This window comes from Pochonia chlamydosporia, chromosome 6 (genome assembly GCF_001653235.2).
Source record: "Pochonia chlamydosporia 170 chromosome 6, whole genome shotgun sequence".
Taxonomy (NCBI): Eukaryota; Fungi; Ascomycota; class Sordariomycetes; order Hypocreales; family Clavicipitaceae; genus Pochonia; species Pochonia chlamydosporia.
This window is the reverse complement of record NC_035795.1, coordinates 2,632,393-2,648,857: the sequence shown is the minus strand read 5'-3', so window position 1 is coordinate 2,648,857 and position 16,465 is coordinate 2,632,393. Positions and strand designations below refer to the sequence as shown.

The following is a 16,465-nucleotide window of genomic DNA, read 5'->3' as shown; positions in this document are numbered from 1 at the left end:
GCAGTACGCTTCTATTCCAGACAAGTTCAAATGGACAAAGATGAAAACGTGTTGTGTTTCCAAAATGACAGGTTCGCTACACCGCCCGTGCATCTGGCATCAATCACACAAAGAACTGGTCCGATCCAAAGCAAAAACGACGTGACTGTGTTACCTCGCCTATTGTCTGATGCCAAACCAGACAGACATGGGCCAGACAACTGCTCAACTCTCCGGTGCAAACCCATTTGACCCAACCAACAGGGGCCACACCACCCTCGACTAAGCCTCTCGTATTCACGGCGGCGATCGACCCGGATCCCCAGGTCCATGTCGGAAAGCCGCCCTACTGCACGTCTGGTGTGACCTGGTCCTGTCATTTGCTCAGCTGGGACGGCCAATTTTTTTTGTTCCTTTGCTGCATCGTCGTACATATCTCCGGGGGATTCTTGATATTCTTTTTCGTTCGTCTTTTCTGAGCTTTGCTGTTTCCCATTCCCTTTGCTCAAATAATATGTAATGATTGCTTGATTCCGGTGTCTTTCCTCATCATCTTTTGTGACAGCGCCTGGAGTCAGCCTCCTCAGAGACTACGCGCACATTTCCAGCCACGGTTCAATCTGTAAAATATTCGACGGCAATTCGACAACTGTTTTTTCGCCCTTGACTGACGCCGTCGCCCTCGTTTCGATCTTTGGATTCATACTGTTCACCTATGCAAGGTGTCGCGATTGGCTTTCCGGTGGCTGTTGCGACAAAAACGACCTCACTCCAAGCCGTGGGGCCAACCACCTGTCTTGTACGTGCATCTAGAGGAGTCAGGTCAATGACGGAATGACCAAAAAAACAGTCAGAAGAGAAGACGTGGAAAAGAAAAGAAAAGAAAAGAGCTGGCCAGCCATTCCAGTGAGATACTTAATTGACTGACTTTTACTCCATTGAACGTTTTAGTCTCGGCACCAGGCTGGTGAAATTACGCTTTTACGTTGGAAACTTTCGTTGAAATCCGTCAATCTAGATCTGGTTTGCTGCTGGCAGCTGTCGGGCAGCTGTTAGCTAGCGTCTAGTCAGACTCCGCCAGCCCCAACATTTCGGGACGCCCACTTGGTGCAATGTCAAAAACACAAAAATCGTCATCCAAAATGACGGATTTGGACTCCAAGGCTCGGTCTGGCCGCTCCAACAGCCTTCAACGGATGTTGGAGCTCGAAAAGCAATATATGGTAAGGAACTGCGCTCGGTCATCATATTTTGCACCTGCGCCTCTTTTTCTATTTTTTATTGTTCTTGGCCTATTCCACTTCTCTGCAGATTCCTTTGCACACTTGGGCCACGGCCTGGTCCATGTTCTGAATCCTGACTTACACGGCTTACATGGTTACAGTTTGAGCGGCTTCATCCACATTCACAGACACAAACAACACCGTCAAACACAAATTCACAACCGTCCTCGGCCACAACCGTCACCAAAAACTCTCCTGTTCGCTCGAGCATTCAAGTCCGTCGTGCAGAGGGCAACACGCAAAAGGCACAGCGGCAAAGTAATGAATCTCGCCGTGACACCTCTCTGCCACCACAACTTCCTCCTCTAATCATCAACACTGGTGCGCCCATCACCATGAGCCGATCAGATTTATTTGCGAGCCAGGGGAGGGACTATTCCCCAATGGATGGGTCTTCCACCGTTGTTGCTACACCCAGCGACAAGTATCCAAAAGTCGTTTCGTTTGAGTTCCCTCCCACTGAGTCCGCGCCTGCGCCTGCGCCCTGCCACTCGCCGAGCTGGGAGGCATATGAGAGACGCAAGACGGAGAAGAAGACAGAAAAGAGGGAGAGGGAGGAATCGAGAAATGGGAGGACAAAGAGACTGGTGAAGCCACCGCCTGCGAGCTCTCCTTATGCTCTCCAACAAGCCGCTGCTTCTGAGATAGACGCGACAAGGGGCCGTCGGCGTGAGCGGGCTGACAGTTCTACGGCTCTGAATAGTCCCAACAAACCACCCCGTAAGGCCCGCAGTCGTTCTGGTTCGTTTGTGTCTCTCCTTAGAGCGCCATTCGAGTTTCGCCGTTCCTCTGTGGACACCGCCGCGGACTCTGGTTTTATTGGTGGCATCAAGCTCGAGCTTCAACGACATGCCGCTACGCAGCAAGCTCTTGACAGCCAGGCTATCGAAGATGAATCAAATATTCACCCTGCTCTGCGCAAGGGCAAGCAAAACCACAGGTGGTCTACGCCGTTGAAGTCGCCACCACCACCAGCCAGACCTGGCGTCGACGGATCGGATTCTCAACGTCGTTATCCGCCCATCACTAGAGGCAAAAATCACCACAAGACCATGTCGCTCGTCTCGCCGACCGCGCCAGCTGTGCCTGATCTTGGCACGATTGACAGGTGGCGTGCCAAAGTAGGGTTGAAGACTGGCCCCCGACCTGATTCACGGTTGAGCCATGATCACGATACGCATCTTGACGGGGCAAGCGCGGCCGCAAGCCTGAAGTCTAGGATTTCGGGTCCAAGAGAAATCAAGCCCGTTGAGAGTCAAGCGAGGACTGCGAGTTCATCACCACCGCAGCCCACGCACATTGCATTTGCAACTGGTTCCCCTTCCAAGGGAAATATGCTCGTGAACAAGCCGAAGGCGGAACACGGTAACAATGTGTCCATTTCGTCTTGCTCAACGGGGGGGACTTATACAACCGCTCCATCCTCTCCACCTCCTCCTGAGCCACCGAGGCGAAGTTCCAAGCGGAATTCAGTTTTAAGTCTGGACGAATCGATACCGCCTTTGCCTTCTCTTCATCATCATAACAGCAGCATACAGTCATCACCAGTACAAGAGTCTCCTCCACGACGATCCTTTCCATTATACAGACATGGAGCCCAAAACAAGAAAGATCGTACTGCCGGCATGGGGGTATCCATCCACCAGCCGTCAGTTTATGTGTCTTCGCCAGGATCAAGTCACCTCCCCGGCAGCTCATCTGAGGATTCTGGCTCCGAAGACTTCCATTCAACCTCTATTGTCAGCACGCCAGCTACGTCGCGACCGCAATCTGAGAAGGGCATGTCCCTCGACAACACCCCCAAGGATGAGCCTTCGATGTCATCAGACAAGAACGGCAAATCGCGACTTGCAGTGCCAAACACCACCTATCCACTCCACAGTACTGAAAATTCAGACGATGAAGGCATGGACCCAATCCAGGCGGCTGCCGAAAAAGTCCTCGCTGTATTCAATGGCATCCCAATTCAACAACCTTGCCTTCGTCGACGATCCAACTCCCAATCAACACTAGCTACAAACGCCAGTGTTCCTGCATCACTCAAGGAACGACCCCTGAAGCTTCGCCCCAAAAACAAATCCGGCGTTCCTTTGCAAAGTCCCGCATCCCCGGCCTCATACCTTGAGGAAGCGCGCAAACAACCGCCTGCCGGTGTCCCACATCGCGCTCACAAACAACGGCTCGGACCGCCACCGTCCTTTATCATTCCCGACTCCGATTCCGACCTTACTGCGACTGAGCAGGGCCCCCTTTCTGTTCCTGATATTGTTGGCCGATCTTTGCGTCATAAATCTACGCCTCTGCTTAGTATGGTCGACAGGGAGCCTATTACCAAGGTTTTTGTGGAATGCTGCAGCTGCAGGTACTATCATGATATGCCGAGTAACTTGTACGAAGCCATGGCCAACCCAGAGGGTGTGTTGAATCCTGTCGATAAGTGTGGATTTTCGGGCGCTCTGTCCATGACTGTAAAGTGCTCGTGGTGCAGACATGAGATGAGTACTCGGTGTTGCGCAGGGTTGGCAGCGACGGTGTATATCAAGGAACGGCTACATTAGGGAGGGTGTTGAAGGAAATATGTCACTCATTACGAGATTTGGACTTTGTTTTGTTTTGTATGAGACGACTTATGAACCGTCGTTGTGATATTTATTATGTTGCTACGATATGACGATATGAGAATGTACGGGGTATACCCTTGGAGTTTGACTAAAATCTTAATACAATTACTTATCAACTACGGGTCCAAGTGTGAACTTGCTTGCATCCGTTGCAGTGCTTGATTGCTTGTGTTGATTGTCCCAGTTATTGAAGGGCTGACATGCTGCAAACAAATTCCGACTCCACAACAACTTCACTTGAGTTGTAGATCAAGTTTCGGCAATACGTGGGTAATTACTAAAACACTTTTTATTTAAGCACATGGGCTAATATCTTTCACAGGTCAGGAAGCGGGACGAGGACACGGAAGACGGTGCTACGCAGTGAAACAAGGCCGGGATGCTCTCGTCCCGTTCATATGAGCATTCACAGATCCGATAAGAATTTCACTTCCCACCAGATAAACACACCTCCATCTATCATTTCTTCAATCCCCCCAAACTAAGCTCAAACCCTACCATTCCATTCCATCGAAACACACTCTAATCGCACCTCAAGCAAACACAATGTTCCTCCCAACCGTCCAATCCATATCCCTCCTCCTCCTTCTTCTCACATCCCCAGTCTCAGCAATATGCTACTGGCCAGATGGTTCCATCGCTACCAACCAAGCCCCCTGCTCAGACACTACCAAGGAATCCGCCTGTTGTGGCCAAGGATACGCCTGTCTCAACAACCATCTTTGCAAAGCAACGGGATACGAGCTTCCTTTTCGAGGAAACTACTCCCGGGGAAGCTGTACGGATAAGTCGTGGCGAAGCTCAAGCTGCTCCAATGCGTGCATGGGGAAGGACCTCGACGTGTTGGATGATGCGGCAGAGCTGGTCAAGTGTGAGGAGTATGTGCACAGAGACTTTTACTATTGCTCAAGATCGAAGGATGTAGGAGATTGTGGGTCAGGCTATTACTTGCTTTCGTTTCCGGGTACGTTTTCCACGCGTCTGTATGAATTGAGTATTGATTGTTCTTAGAAGCTGAGTCGGCGATTACGACGATTGGTATTGCGGCGAGTACTACCGCGAAGTTGTCCACTAATACTGGTACAGAGGTTACGGCTATTATCACTACGGCAAGCGTTACTTCGCTGACATTGACGGGACAGCCCTCCGAATCAACTTCTATTGCGTCCACTGTGGCGGAGGACAGGAACCACGACTTGGCCAGAATGGGGATCATCATTGGGGGGTCCGTTGGTGGAGCGTGTGTAGTTGCTATTGTCTGTGTCTTTTTGTGTTGGTTTACACGGAGACGACGTTTTGAGGCAGTGGATGGCGCCGCTACCGACTTAGTTGGTGCAGGAACACCAAGCGTCGTACATACGCCAATTGTATATGAGGCACCAGGGTATGCTGAGGCGAAGAACCAGCCTGTAGAGTTGGTTAGTCCTCTTGCTTCTCCGGTTTACGAAGTTCCATAGGTCTTCGTGGTTATATTCCAGATTTGGGAGGTTGGCTGGGTGGGAAGCCATTTTCTCTGTGAGACAAGAGATATATGCGGTAAAGCAGTGGTAGAATGCATTTCTAACTCTATGGAATGTGTACCCTTCTATTTCTCTAAGGTGGTATCAGCTCCCTTATCAATGACAAGTGACGATATATCTAAAATGACCCAACAAGCCTGTCCTTTGGTGCCTGAGCTGCACACCCGTCAACTGTCCTCACCAAGGTTGACGCCGACCGAGACTCCTTTGGGTCTCAACCAACCTATTCTGGGTCTCAGCCAGCTTGATAGCCAGCTCCATATTCTGCTCCTTTACTACCTGAACCGCCCTTCGTGCTCTCGCCAAATCAAGCTCCAACTGGTCAATGTAATCAGCCCAGGTGTGCACGCCGCCGTCCAGGACCATAAATGACTCGGAAGGTGTCGATCTCGCATGCCCAATAGGCTCTGGATTTTGAGGTGGCTCCCCTTCAGGGCGTCTGACGTTACGCTCCATCAGAATCCGCTTAAACGATGTTGACGGTTCGTCAATGACCCGACGAATGGTGTTGCAGAGCTCCCCAGCGCAGAGGCTCGCGTGGTCCCAGGATCTAACAGAGCTGCGTTTGGGCAGATAGCGGAGAGCTTCGATTCTTCCTACGGATATAACATGGCGGTAGTGAGATGGCGGTCGGGAAAACCCCATATCGGTGAGGTCTGTTACACCAGACATGTATTAGTTGTTGAAGACGAGGGTGACGAGGATGAAGTCTCATACACACCATGGGCCTCCCATTCGTCGAGCAACCGCCAAATGAAGTTGCAGACATCCCATTCGTCCCTCTCTGCAGAATCTCTGATCACATTGCTAATATTCTCGACAATCTCCTCTCGAATTTGTGCGCATTGGTGGCCAAGGTTTTCGAAGCGATCGCAAAGGACGTCCTCTAGCTGGCCGAGCCAATATTTTGGATCTGTGGCTTTACCTGCAGACATGATTTCTTGACAGCTGAGCCGCGGGAGTTTTGCTGTTTTAAGAATGAGGAAAACTGCCAATAAGAGAATTAAGTGCACACAGAAGCCTGCAGCCATGGACAAATAAAGTGCCAACTCTGGTAGGTCCCAGTCGTCTAATATGCAGAGGACATGTTTGGTCGGGTTACGGCAGGTGCTGGTGCATCATGTACGGTTGCCAGATGAAAATGGGGTCGAGTCTATTCACGGGTGCGAGGTGCATTGCTTGTGATTCACTGGTGTGATGTTCGTTGAACGGGATTGTTGAAGAGAACAAAGAGTAGGACCAGACTGTTTCGTGGGCAATGAATGGGACGAATGTGTTGAAGATGATTCACTGCGAGCGAGTATTGACTGGCCTAGTTGAATGCGAGATGTCAAGGGTTTGAATGGAGACTGGAGGAGTTGCAAAATGCCTGGCGACTTTGGGCAGAATGGGCAGCTCTGATTTGTTGTGTCGCACGACGGAGGTACATATAGATCAGTGACGAGGGAAAGGCGGCTTTGATCAATGACGAGGGCAGACAGCTCAACTTCTTGTATCAGGAGGACTCTGGATCTTCACAGTGCAATTATATCCTACATCTTGCATACAAGTAGCATCCGTGATTGCTGGCAGGGATCAATTAATTTGTGAGCCAGGTCCCCTTGATGCCAAATATAAACAAACCATGTCTGTCACTTACAAGGTGCAAGCAGGTCCATGCTAGGATTTGCTCAAGTCGGACTAGTGCCATTTTGAATATTTTGTGGCGTCCGCCACTCATCGCCACGTAGAATCCGATTCACATCGGACTTTGGACCTCGACAATGCGACAAGACAAAAGACAAACCTTTTCAAACTCTCTGCTGTGTTTGCCGTTTTTGTGAGTGAGACAAAACGGTAGCAGGAGCTTACACTTCCATCGGCGCACATGTCTCTACTACAGCCCTAATGGTGTCCAAGGACCCAAAAGCCACCCCCGAGAGTACGTTTATTCCCTTATTGTTACCAGACTGTGGCTGTCAGGTCGTCCGTCTGGTCAAGTCTGGTCAAGTGTCCAGATGTCTGGTCTTTCTTTTTCTTCCCCCGCCGTTTTCCATCTCAAGTTGCAACATACTCACCAATACCACCAATCAGAGGGTTGTAGTACCTGCACTAGACGTCGCATCCGATGTGATCTCACACGACCTGTTTGTCAGAAATGTGTGAAACGTGGACTCGAGTGTCCTGGCTACGGCCCGCGACTGCGGTGGGCAGGCGGCGTTGCTGTGCGAGGCAAGCTGAAGGGCAAGATGATCCCGCTGCCGCAGAACGTGCAGAATGTTGGTGATAATCTCGCGGGTAATCACCAGCGAGATGGGCCTCCATCTACGTCTACATCTGCGCCTACATCTTCGTCTGCATCAGGGTCGAAAGACGACGTTGAAGACATTTACCCAGCTACAGGCCCGCCAGCTATGTCCTTGCCGATGCCGTTGGATCTTACTTTGCGCAGCTCGTCCCTTGAATTCATCGACTACTACGACAAGAACTTGGCTGGACTCATGGTGTGGTTTGACTCGGAGGAGAACGACTATCGACGACGTGTACTGCCCTTGGCTACGAGCACCCCCGCCGTCAAGTACGCCGTTGCCGCGATTGCAGCCCACCACGGTGGAAGAACATTTTCTCTCGATATGCCGCGCTTCCCCGAAGCCGCTAGGGACGCTTGTCTTGGACTGATTAACCGCCATATTCAGAACATGACGTGTCGAATGACAGATGGGTCTGAGCTTAATACCCGTACCGACATTGCCGAAGCGGAGTGGATTCTAGCTTCTATTCTTATGATATCCTGCTACGAGATGAGCAACTCACAGGTTGCTGCGGCTGAGGGACATCGACGGGCAGCGCGGACGCTTGTTAACGTCTTCACAACAAAGGAGGCAAGCAACAGAGGCTTGTTTCGTTTTCTCCGAAACCAACTCTCTATTTACGATGTACTGGCATCTACCACGTCTTTCAATCTCCAAGATATCGAAGATACCGTTCTCCCGCCACCCGGTACAGAACACGGCCTCTTCTCACATTATCTCTCCCTCCTCCATTTCGTTACACTGCTCTCCCGTCGCGCCGCATTCAATATGGACACCAACTCCTTGATCTTAGGCAATTATCCGGACGCCACTCTCATCCGGTCGCAGTTCACTCAAGCACGAGGGGCCACGCTGCTAGCCGCAGGCAAACTACGAATCGAACCAGCAGTTGTACGCCGTGACTTTGTACGCCTCGTCGACATCTACCACCATACTGCTGTACTGTACTCCTACCGCTGTCTGGGCTACGCCAACTACGACAATATAGATTGGAAGGCTTCGGTAGAGAAATTGTTTGAACAGCTAAAAGTTTTAGAAGATCCTGCCTTGTGTGCTCACAATTTACCATGGCCGGCATTTATTGCCGGGGCCGAGTCCCATGATGATGTGGCAAAGCAAAAGGTTGTCACACAATTACTTAGAGACATAACAAAGACGACTGGATTCAAGAACCATGCCGACATACTTAGCTTTTTGACTGTATTTTGGGCAGCGTCAAATGCGGACTGGAGACCGCTGGCTCAACAATTTCAGGAAAATGGGTATCAAATTCTTCCCGTGTGAAGGAAATACCGCCAACGAACTTGGAGATGCAGTATATTCTTTTGTATGGAGGGGAGAATCCTCCATCAATCGCTAGATGCCTATTTCTTGACCGTCTCTTCGTCGTCAACGCCGAATATAACCCTCATCGGATCCTGATACTGGTACAGCCCTAGCGCCGGCGGGGCAATACCATAGCCCAGGAGGCGCAATACCTGTGGTGAGAATCCTCTCTTCTTGGCTAATTCCGGTGGCACTTCGAGGTAGGAGTTTTCTTCCTGGCGGAGGGTGCCTTTGCAGAGGAACATGCCGATGGTTTCACGAGCATCGTCCCTAGTAAACGAGCGGGATATGATTAGCGACCACGAAGATCAGCAAAAGGTACATGGGCAATCTTACTTGGTAATATTCGCCCCGCCGGCATGGTAGACGTTTCCAACGAAAATTGTGGCATCGCCTACTTCGAGCTCCGCAGGGATGGCTTCTTCGTTGAGGGGCATGCGGTCCGGACCCCACAGATGGCTCTTGGGAATAACAATCGTCGCCCCGTTTTCTTTGGTCGTCTTTGTTAAAGCCTAGAACAGCAGAGTCAGAACGTGTCACCTGTCGAAGGGCAATACAGAGTACGGGATCTCTTACCGTTACGCAGCCCAGCATTACAGGCATATCGCAATTCCGAGTATGATAGTCTGCATCGTCGCGGTGCAAAGCTTGCTGTGTGCCACCAGGCTCTACACGGAACCCGACGATACTTGCAATTTGTGGCTTTGCGGAAACCGTCTTCTTCCCCTGGCCCTCCCAATAGGTGTAGTTGCTCGTCAACATGCCATTGGCGACGGACTGGAATAGTGGGTTCACGAGCAACTCGGCCGTTGCGTCAGAATATGCGAGAATACCATGGGCTCTCTTTGTGGTGGTGGGGAAGAAGCCGGATTCGTCGACTCGGTCAGAGTCAAACTGCGGCTTAAGTTCCTTTCTTACTCTGTTGCAGAGCTCTGCGTCCACTAGACCTTTTACTATGACAGCGCCATCGCGCTCGATGATGGACTGGAGGAGGGCGCCTGTGGTGGAAGGGTCGTTGGCGTAGACAGATGTGAGTGTTTTGCCGGCCTCGGTTGGGAATGGGCCGTTGTGTTGGGCGCAGGACATTTTGATGGCTTTGTTATATGTGAATACTCTTTTACATCAAGAAATTATTTCACGAAGTAATGATGGCGCTGGGCTCCTATTTGTAATGCTTCCTCTCGCACAATAGTCCACAGATATGTGAATGACCATTGTGAGTAATTCACCTCGTGTCTATTTCCCTTCCGAGTAATACAACTGAGAAGAGGATAAAGAGCCAAGAAACCATACCACGTTCAGTAAAACCTCAGAGAAATGTCCATCGCCAAACGCCGGTATCGACCCAGCCAGAAGAGCCGGCAATATTCATCTATACGTTACGTATGTCACCATGCTCCGTGTAAATGCCCAAATGGGAAATAGGTGGGAAGGCGCAAAGAATTTTCTCACACCAACAACCACATCTAGGCTAGTGGCTGTCTTCCGCCCATCAAAACTTTTCTTCCCTTTCCCATACCCACTTGTTTATGAGGATTCCAACGAGGGATTGTTTCTTGAGGGTATTAATCGGGTCGTCGACCCACAAGCAATGTATCCAAGGCACTTTGGCCGAGTGGTCTAAGGCGCCGTGTTCAGGTTAAGTCGATTCGTCGGACTATACTTATTCGCGGTCTAGTAATAGGCGAGGGTTCGAATCCCTCAGGTGTCATGAATCTTTTGCTTTTGCTCATCATACCTTTTTGTTTTGATGAGCTGTTTGGGTATGACTGGGATTTTGCAACAGTTTTGCCTTTTTTTTTTGCGCCTCTGTCTTGGTGATGTAGGTCAGAAACGGTTGACCAAGCCGACATGGAGTCCAATATTACTAAGAGTTACATGCTGCACGTAATTTGAACAGGGCTTGCCTTGTTTTTAACTGAAAGCTGATGTAATTCGGGATTGATGACAGCTTAGGCGAGATGAGAGGCTTGCCATTGACTCAATCCAGACGTTTTGTAGGGTAGGTTGGCTTTCTGATTAGCCAGTGACAAGTGCTTACTTTGACGGTCACTTGTAGCGTCTTTGACTGTGCGCCAAGGTATTGAACTTTCTTGTGGTCAAGTAGAAGAAATAGATACGAGCAGTGAGTTTATGGAGCAAATCTAAAATATTCATAATGTGAAACGCAGCTCTTGCACACTGTGACAGAAATCAGAGTTGCTCTTTCCTCCCATTCCGCAACAAAATTGCTCCACGTGATGGCTTCTTCCACGACCCCACCAAACGCCCGATTTGGCCATTTCGCAACATGATCCCCAAGCGACAATTGGAACATGCTCATTCGTGCAGTAGTTCATCTAGTACATGAAGGGTTGATCTTCTCAGCAGTACATTGCTAGATGGAATCGAGTTCCAGTTCCAGTAGCAACTTGGCTGTGAGTGGTCAAACATGAGTTCAAATATGTCGCAAACAACTGACACTCTCGCAGTGCGATGCGTGCCGAATCAAGAAGCTGAAGGTGAGCATAACATCGCGCAGCCTTGGGCAAAAACCTGAAACAAAAAGGCTAACAAGTTTGAAGTGCTCCAAGGATCGCCCGACTTGCACAGCTTGTGTCCAAAACCGCCGACAATGTCACTATAGTGGCAAGGTGGTGCGTTCGCCACTCACCAGACAGTATGTTGTGAGACCAACGTCGATGCCGTGCGTGTTGCTGACAGAAATACCAGGTACCTAACATCTGTTGAAAGAAGACTCAACTATCTAGAGAAGCTGGTGGCACAGAAACTACCGGATCTAGATGTTGATGAAGCCCTGGCTGGTATTGCCACTACATCTCCAGCTACCCCGCCGGCTCAAGTGAAGACACTCGCTTTCCCCTCAGACCAGCGCAGGCACGCTGCCGCCGGTGGAAGCTCGAGTAGCAAGGAACAGACAGCACATGAGTCGATATCTGAGGCCGTCCCTGAGCAAGCAGATGGATTCGACTGGCAGGAAGAAGCAAACGACTTGGTGGATGGCATGGCGGCGCTGGCAGTGGAACCCACGGGCACGGGTTATTTAGGTTGGTACATTTCTTCTTCTGAGCAAAAGGCAAACCTATTCGGAAACTGATATGTATACATAGGATCTACTGCCGGAGTGTACTTTCTCCGAGCTTTACTAACATGGATCGCGGGCAGAAGGGCTGTCTCTGATCCGTTCCAGCCTGCAACTGCTTCGCCGAGGCATTTCAAGCCGTCGCCAACGTCGTCATCGCATATACAGCATTCTCTTGAGTCTGGACATATGGCGAACCAATTACTCGATGCGTATTTTTCTGTATACCACGTTTCCTATCCGTTCATTCATGAAGCAACCTTCATGGCTCAGTACCACCAACTCATCCCTCGGCCCAATCAGCAATCCTGGCAAATGTTACTGCACACGGTCTTAGCCCTAGGAGCTTGGTGTCTTGATAATGAAGAGAGCGAAGTTGATGACTACCTGTACCATCGAGCGCTTTCATTTCGTGAGGATGAGTCCTTGTTTGAAAGCGCCAACTTGACGCTGGTCCAGGCTTTGTTGCTTCTATCCAATCTGAGTCAAAAACGAAACAAGCCGAACACTGGAGGTAATTTCCTAGGCTTAGCGACACGTATGGCTTTAAGCTTGGGGCTGCATCGTGAACTCCCGGATTGGAACATCAGCCTTCTTCAGAGAGAAATGAGACGACGCGTTTGGTGGGGGCTATTCCTTTTTGATAGTGGCGCATCAACAACGTTTGGTAGACCTATTCTGCTTCCCGAAGGAGAGGCTATGGATGTTAAACATGTTCTTAACATTCACGACGAAGTAAGTCATGATGCTCAACATTGAAGAGAAGAATCTCGAGTCTAACCATTGCAGCAATTGACTCCCCGGACTGTGGACATGCCAGAAGAGTCCAGCCAGCCGACACGATACTCCAGCATCAAATGCCAGAGTGACTTCCATCTTCACTCAAACCACATTTCCAACAGGCTTCTCGCCACGTCTGGTATTTCGTCTGAAGAAGCCTTGCGGCTGAACCATTCGCTTGAAACATGGTCGGACACCTTGCCTGCATATTTCAAGATGACGCAGGACCCCGTCAGTTTGGAGCCCTCCTACTTGTTCGCAAGGTCACGGCTATGGTGGCGCATCTGGAACTTGAGAATTATTCTGTTTAGACAGATTGTTTTGAGTCGTGCCATGAAAAGGACGCGAGACCGTTCCACCCTTGTGTCCTCGGACCCAGACAACAAGTGCAGAGACTTGGCAGTCCAGGCGGCGCATGCAACAATTTCGTCAATAAGCCAATTTCTTACGCAGACGCCAATGACTCGACTGATAAATTGGTACGCTACGTAAGTAGGAAACAGTCATCAAGGGCGAGAGGCGTATATTCCATACTGACCAGGTGACAGATACTTTCTATTCCACGCGTCTCTAATCAGCGCCCTTGCCATCTTGGGCGACTTGGAATCTCCTGAAATCACTGCATGGCAGGCTGATGTCGACTTGGCGAATAACACATTTCGCACAATGCTGACGAGCAATCCACTTGCGTCTCGCTGCGCCGATATTCTAGCCCTCATCGTACCGCCACAAGTTGAGCAGACAACCAGCCCCATCATTGGCGACGAACAGTTTTATCGAGACGAGCTGGACTTCTCAACCTGGCCAATGGATCCTGCTGATGTCTTTAACTCTTTGGGATGGACTGATTTCGGGCAGGGAGTGTAGAACAGGAGGCTGGTTCCGATTACCTGGCCCATGATGAGCAAATAGGGCGTCATTGTCGAACGCCATGCTATTTCCATTATTCCCCATCGCTATGACGGATTGCAGACGCCCGGCACGGCAGTCGCTGCTGGGCTTCTGGGTTGTGGGGGTTCAACCACATTTTCTCCACAACATTCGGCTGAAGATCATCTGAAGTGGTGCAACCCCAATCACACTCTATCGCTAATTGGGCCGGACGAGTGTCGTCCGACCCCCCACAGAGTCATGATCCTCGTCGATGCAAATAGCAGTCCTCCATCTGGGGAAGTGACCTCCGGAATTTTCATGTCCGGCTGTTGGGTAACATTTCTGTCAAAGAATATAAAGTTCCCCGCGTGCCTAATCAGTGTTCGCGGAGATACCCCAGAGCACGTGGCAGAGCTGCCAGGAACTGCATGTTGGAATTTGCGGATTACATTCTGGTGTCTATTCAAGATGTCTCAGCTCGTTGATACAAGCACGTCGAAAGGCGTCTGGCGCCAGCTGCGCGACAACCCGTATATCTTTGGACTCTCTGCCGTAAGGGTCTGCCCAAGAAAATATTTGATTCCGACTTTTTGCTAATGGAATTGAGCCTTAGTTCGCCTCATTGGGAGGTTTTCTGTTTGGCTATGACCAAGGTGTGGTTTCTGGGGTCCTGAAAATGGAATCTTTTGGCGCAGAGTTCCCGCGTATCTACCTTGATAGTGGTTTCAAGGGCTGGTTCGTGTCGACGCTTCTGCTTGCTGCTTGGTTGGGATCCTTGGTTAATGGTCCCATTGCAGACCGTTTTGGTCGCAAGGGATCAATGCTTGCTGCCGTTGTTGTGTTTGTCTTGGGATCAGGACTTCAGGCAGGTGCACGATCAATCGGGGTCCTATTTGCAGGTGAGACATCATTTCAGCAGTGCGACCGTGTGAACAATGTATTGACTACGGACGTGCATAGGCCGCGCAATTGCCGGTTTCTCAGTGGGTATGTTGACCATGATTGTGCCCATGTACATGTCCGAAGTATCGACTCCTGGGATTCGAGGTACCTTGGTCGTGTTGCAGCAGTGTAAGTTAACTTTCCCTCCAGGGATTGATTCCGCAATGCTAATAAGTTGTACACAGTGAGCATTACACTCGGTATTCTTGTGAGCTACTGGCTGGAATACGGCACGCAGTACATTGGTGGCACACGATGTGCCCCAGACATCCCTTACACTGGTGGCACGGAGTCAAACCGTGAATTCGATCCGAGACACGACGTCGGTCCAAATGGCTGTACCGGGCAAAGCGATGCAGCATGGAGAGTCCCGTTTGCCTTACAAATTGCCCCTGCTTTGATCTTGGGTATTGGCATGTTATTCTTCCCAGAATCGCCTCGATTCTACCTCATGCGCAAAAGTGAGGAGAAGGCACTCCGTGCATTGGGCAAGCTACGACGAGTACACCCGGATTCGGACAGCCTGAGAGAGGAGTATTTGGCCATTAAAGCGGAAGTTCTCTTCGACGAATCTGTCGCCCGAGACCAGTTCCCCGGGAAAAGCGGTGCGAGTCTGTACCTCTCTCAGTATGCTTCGCTCGTTTCTACGTGGCCAAGCTTTAAACGATTACTCGTTGGATCAGGAACCATGTTCTTGCAGCAGTTCATGGGCTGCAACGCATTGATTTACTATGCACCAACCATCTTTGGGCAACTCGGGCTCTCAGGAAACACGACCTCCCTCTTGGCAACTGGCGTGTATGGCATCGTGAACACACTGTCTACCCTGCCAGCCGTCTTCCTCATTGACAAGGTGGGTAGACGACCCCTGCTCATGTGCGGAGCCTTTGGAACATTTGTATCTCTCGTCATCGTGGGCGCCATCATCGGCGCATACGGCTCCGAACTCCAGTCGCATAAAGCAGCCGCCTGGACTGGCATCGCCTTCATCTACATCTACGACATCAACTTCTCGTATTCCTTTGCCCCAATCGGCTGGGTCTTACCATCTGAGATTTTCAATCTCGGCAACCGGTCAAAGGCTATGGCTATTACGACGAGTGCTACCTGGATGTGCAACTTTATCATTGGCCTTGTGACGCCGGATATGCTTGACAACATTAAGTGGGGGACGTACATCTTTTTCGCGTGTTTCTGTCTAATCGCCCTGGCATTCACGTACTTTGTTATCCCTGAAACAAAGGGCAAGAGCCTTGAGGACATGGACATTGCGTTCGGAGACACGGCTGCTCATGAAGAGAAGATGAGGTTGTTCAATATTGCGGCGACGTTGGGCCTTACTGCACCTGTCCCCGATGAGAAGATCGAGGCTGCGAGAGGCGATATGGAAGAGTATGCGTAGATTAGGTCGACAGCCTTGCTGTAAATTGAAGTCATTACATCTGTGGACAGATACCCGCGGTCCCTGTTTTATGATGCTATTTTGGTGACAAGTCGCCTGACAAGAAATGAGGAACCTTGAGCTACAGGTGCGGTACTTTTTCGGAGAGTTAGTATCATCTTTGTCTTCAAATCAGGGCCTAAGCTTAAATTCAAGAACGTATAGCATGATATCTGCAAAACGAACAGACTTGGGAAGAGACTGTCGATGAGGTGAATTTTGTGTCCCGAACAAGTGCGTGAGATATGTGGCAGATCATTGCTCCCTTGGCGTGGCTGCGTTTTCGGTTCCCAATTCCAAGGAACGGGATAGAGGTCTTGATCAGGA

The 16,465-nt window shown here is 50.3% G+C and overlaps 6 protein-coding genes and 1 non-coding gene across 7 annotated transcripts; 5 read left to right on the top strand and 2 right to left on the bottom strand.

The window, feature by feature from the left end:
- Positions 1 to 1,121: 1,121 nt before the first annotated feature.
- On the top strand, positions 1,122 to 3,820 carry VFPPC_08761 (hypothetical protein; the record flags this gene model as incomplete). The annotated part of the gene is made up of 2 exons (XM_018287411.1): positions 1,122 to 1,202; positions 1,364 to 3,820. 2 exons carry the CDS (start codon positions 1,122 to 1,124, stop codon positions 3,818 to 3,820), a joined length of 2,538 nt encoding a protein of 845 aa, XP_018140399.1.
- Positions 3,821 to 5,580: 1,760 nt separating this feature from the next.
- On the bottom strand, positions 5,581 to 6,338 carry VFPPC_14478 (hypothetical protein; the record flags this gene model as incomplete). Its single annotated transcript, XM_018292246.1, has 2 exons — positions 5,581 to 6,059; positions 6,125 to 6,338. 2 exons carry the CDS (start codon positions 6,336 to 6,338, stop codon positions 5,581 to 5,583), a joined length of 693 nt encoding a protein of 230 aa, XP_018140401.1.
- A 1,293-nt stretch (positions 6,339 to 7,631) lies between these two features.
- On the top strand, positions 7,632 to 8,978 carry VFPPC_08763 (Zn(2)-C6 fungal-type DNA-binding domain-containing protein; the record flags this gene model as incomplete). The annotated part of the gene is made up of 1 exon (XM_018287413.1): positions 7,632 to 8,978. One exon carries the CDS (start codon positions 7,632 to 7,634, stop codon positions 8,976 to 8,978), a length of 1,347 nt encoding a protein of 448 aa, XP_018140403.1.
- Positions 8,979 to 9,058: 80 nt separating this feature from the next.
- Positions 9,059 to 10,106, bottom strand: VFPPC_08764 (phytanoyl-CoA dioxygenase family protein; the record flags this gene model as incomplete). The annotated part of the gene is made up of 3 exons (XM_018287414.1): positions 9,059 to 9,290; positions 9,357 to 9,532; positions 9,597 to 10,106. 3 exons carry the CDS (start codon positions 10,104 to 10,106, stop codon positions 9,059 to 9,061), a joined length of 918 nt encoding a protein of 305 aa, XP_018140404.1.
- A 515-nt stretch (positions 10,107 to 10,621) lies between these two features.
- Positions 10,622 to 10,731, top strand: VFPPC_17310. The gene has a single exon. It is a non-coding gene; the product is annotated as a tRNA-Leu (tRNA).
- A 670-nt stretch (positions 10,732 to 11,401) lies between these two features.
- VFPPC_08765 (lactose regulatory protein LAC9) lies at positions 11,402 to 13,749 on the top strand (the record flags this gene model as incomplete). Its single annotated transcript, XM_018287415.1, has 7 exons — positions 11,402 to 11,437; positions 11,492 to 11,521; positions 11,585 to 11,679; positions 11,733 to 12,067; positions 12,131 to 12,837; positions 12,892 to 13,370; positions 13,431 to 13,749. 7 exons carry the CDS (start codon positions 11,402 to 11,404, stop codon positions 13,747 to 13,749), a joined length of 2,001 nt encoding a protein of 666 aa, XP_018140405.1.
- A 474-nt stretch (positions 13,750 to 14,223) lies between these two features.
- On the top strand, positions 14,224 to 16,099 carry VFPPC_16384 (MFS sugar transporter; the record flags this gene model as incomplete). The annotated part of the gene is made up of 4 exons (XM_018294137.1): positions 14,224 to 14,307; positions 14,369 to 14,654; positions 14,716 to 14,826; positions 14,883 to 16,099. 4 exons carry the CDS (start codon positions 14,224 to 14,226, stop codon positions 16,097 to 16,099), a joined length of 1,698 nt encoding a protein of 565 aa, XP_018140406.1.
- Between the last annotated feature and the right edge of the window lie 366 nt (positions 16,100 to 16,465).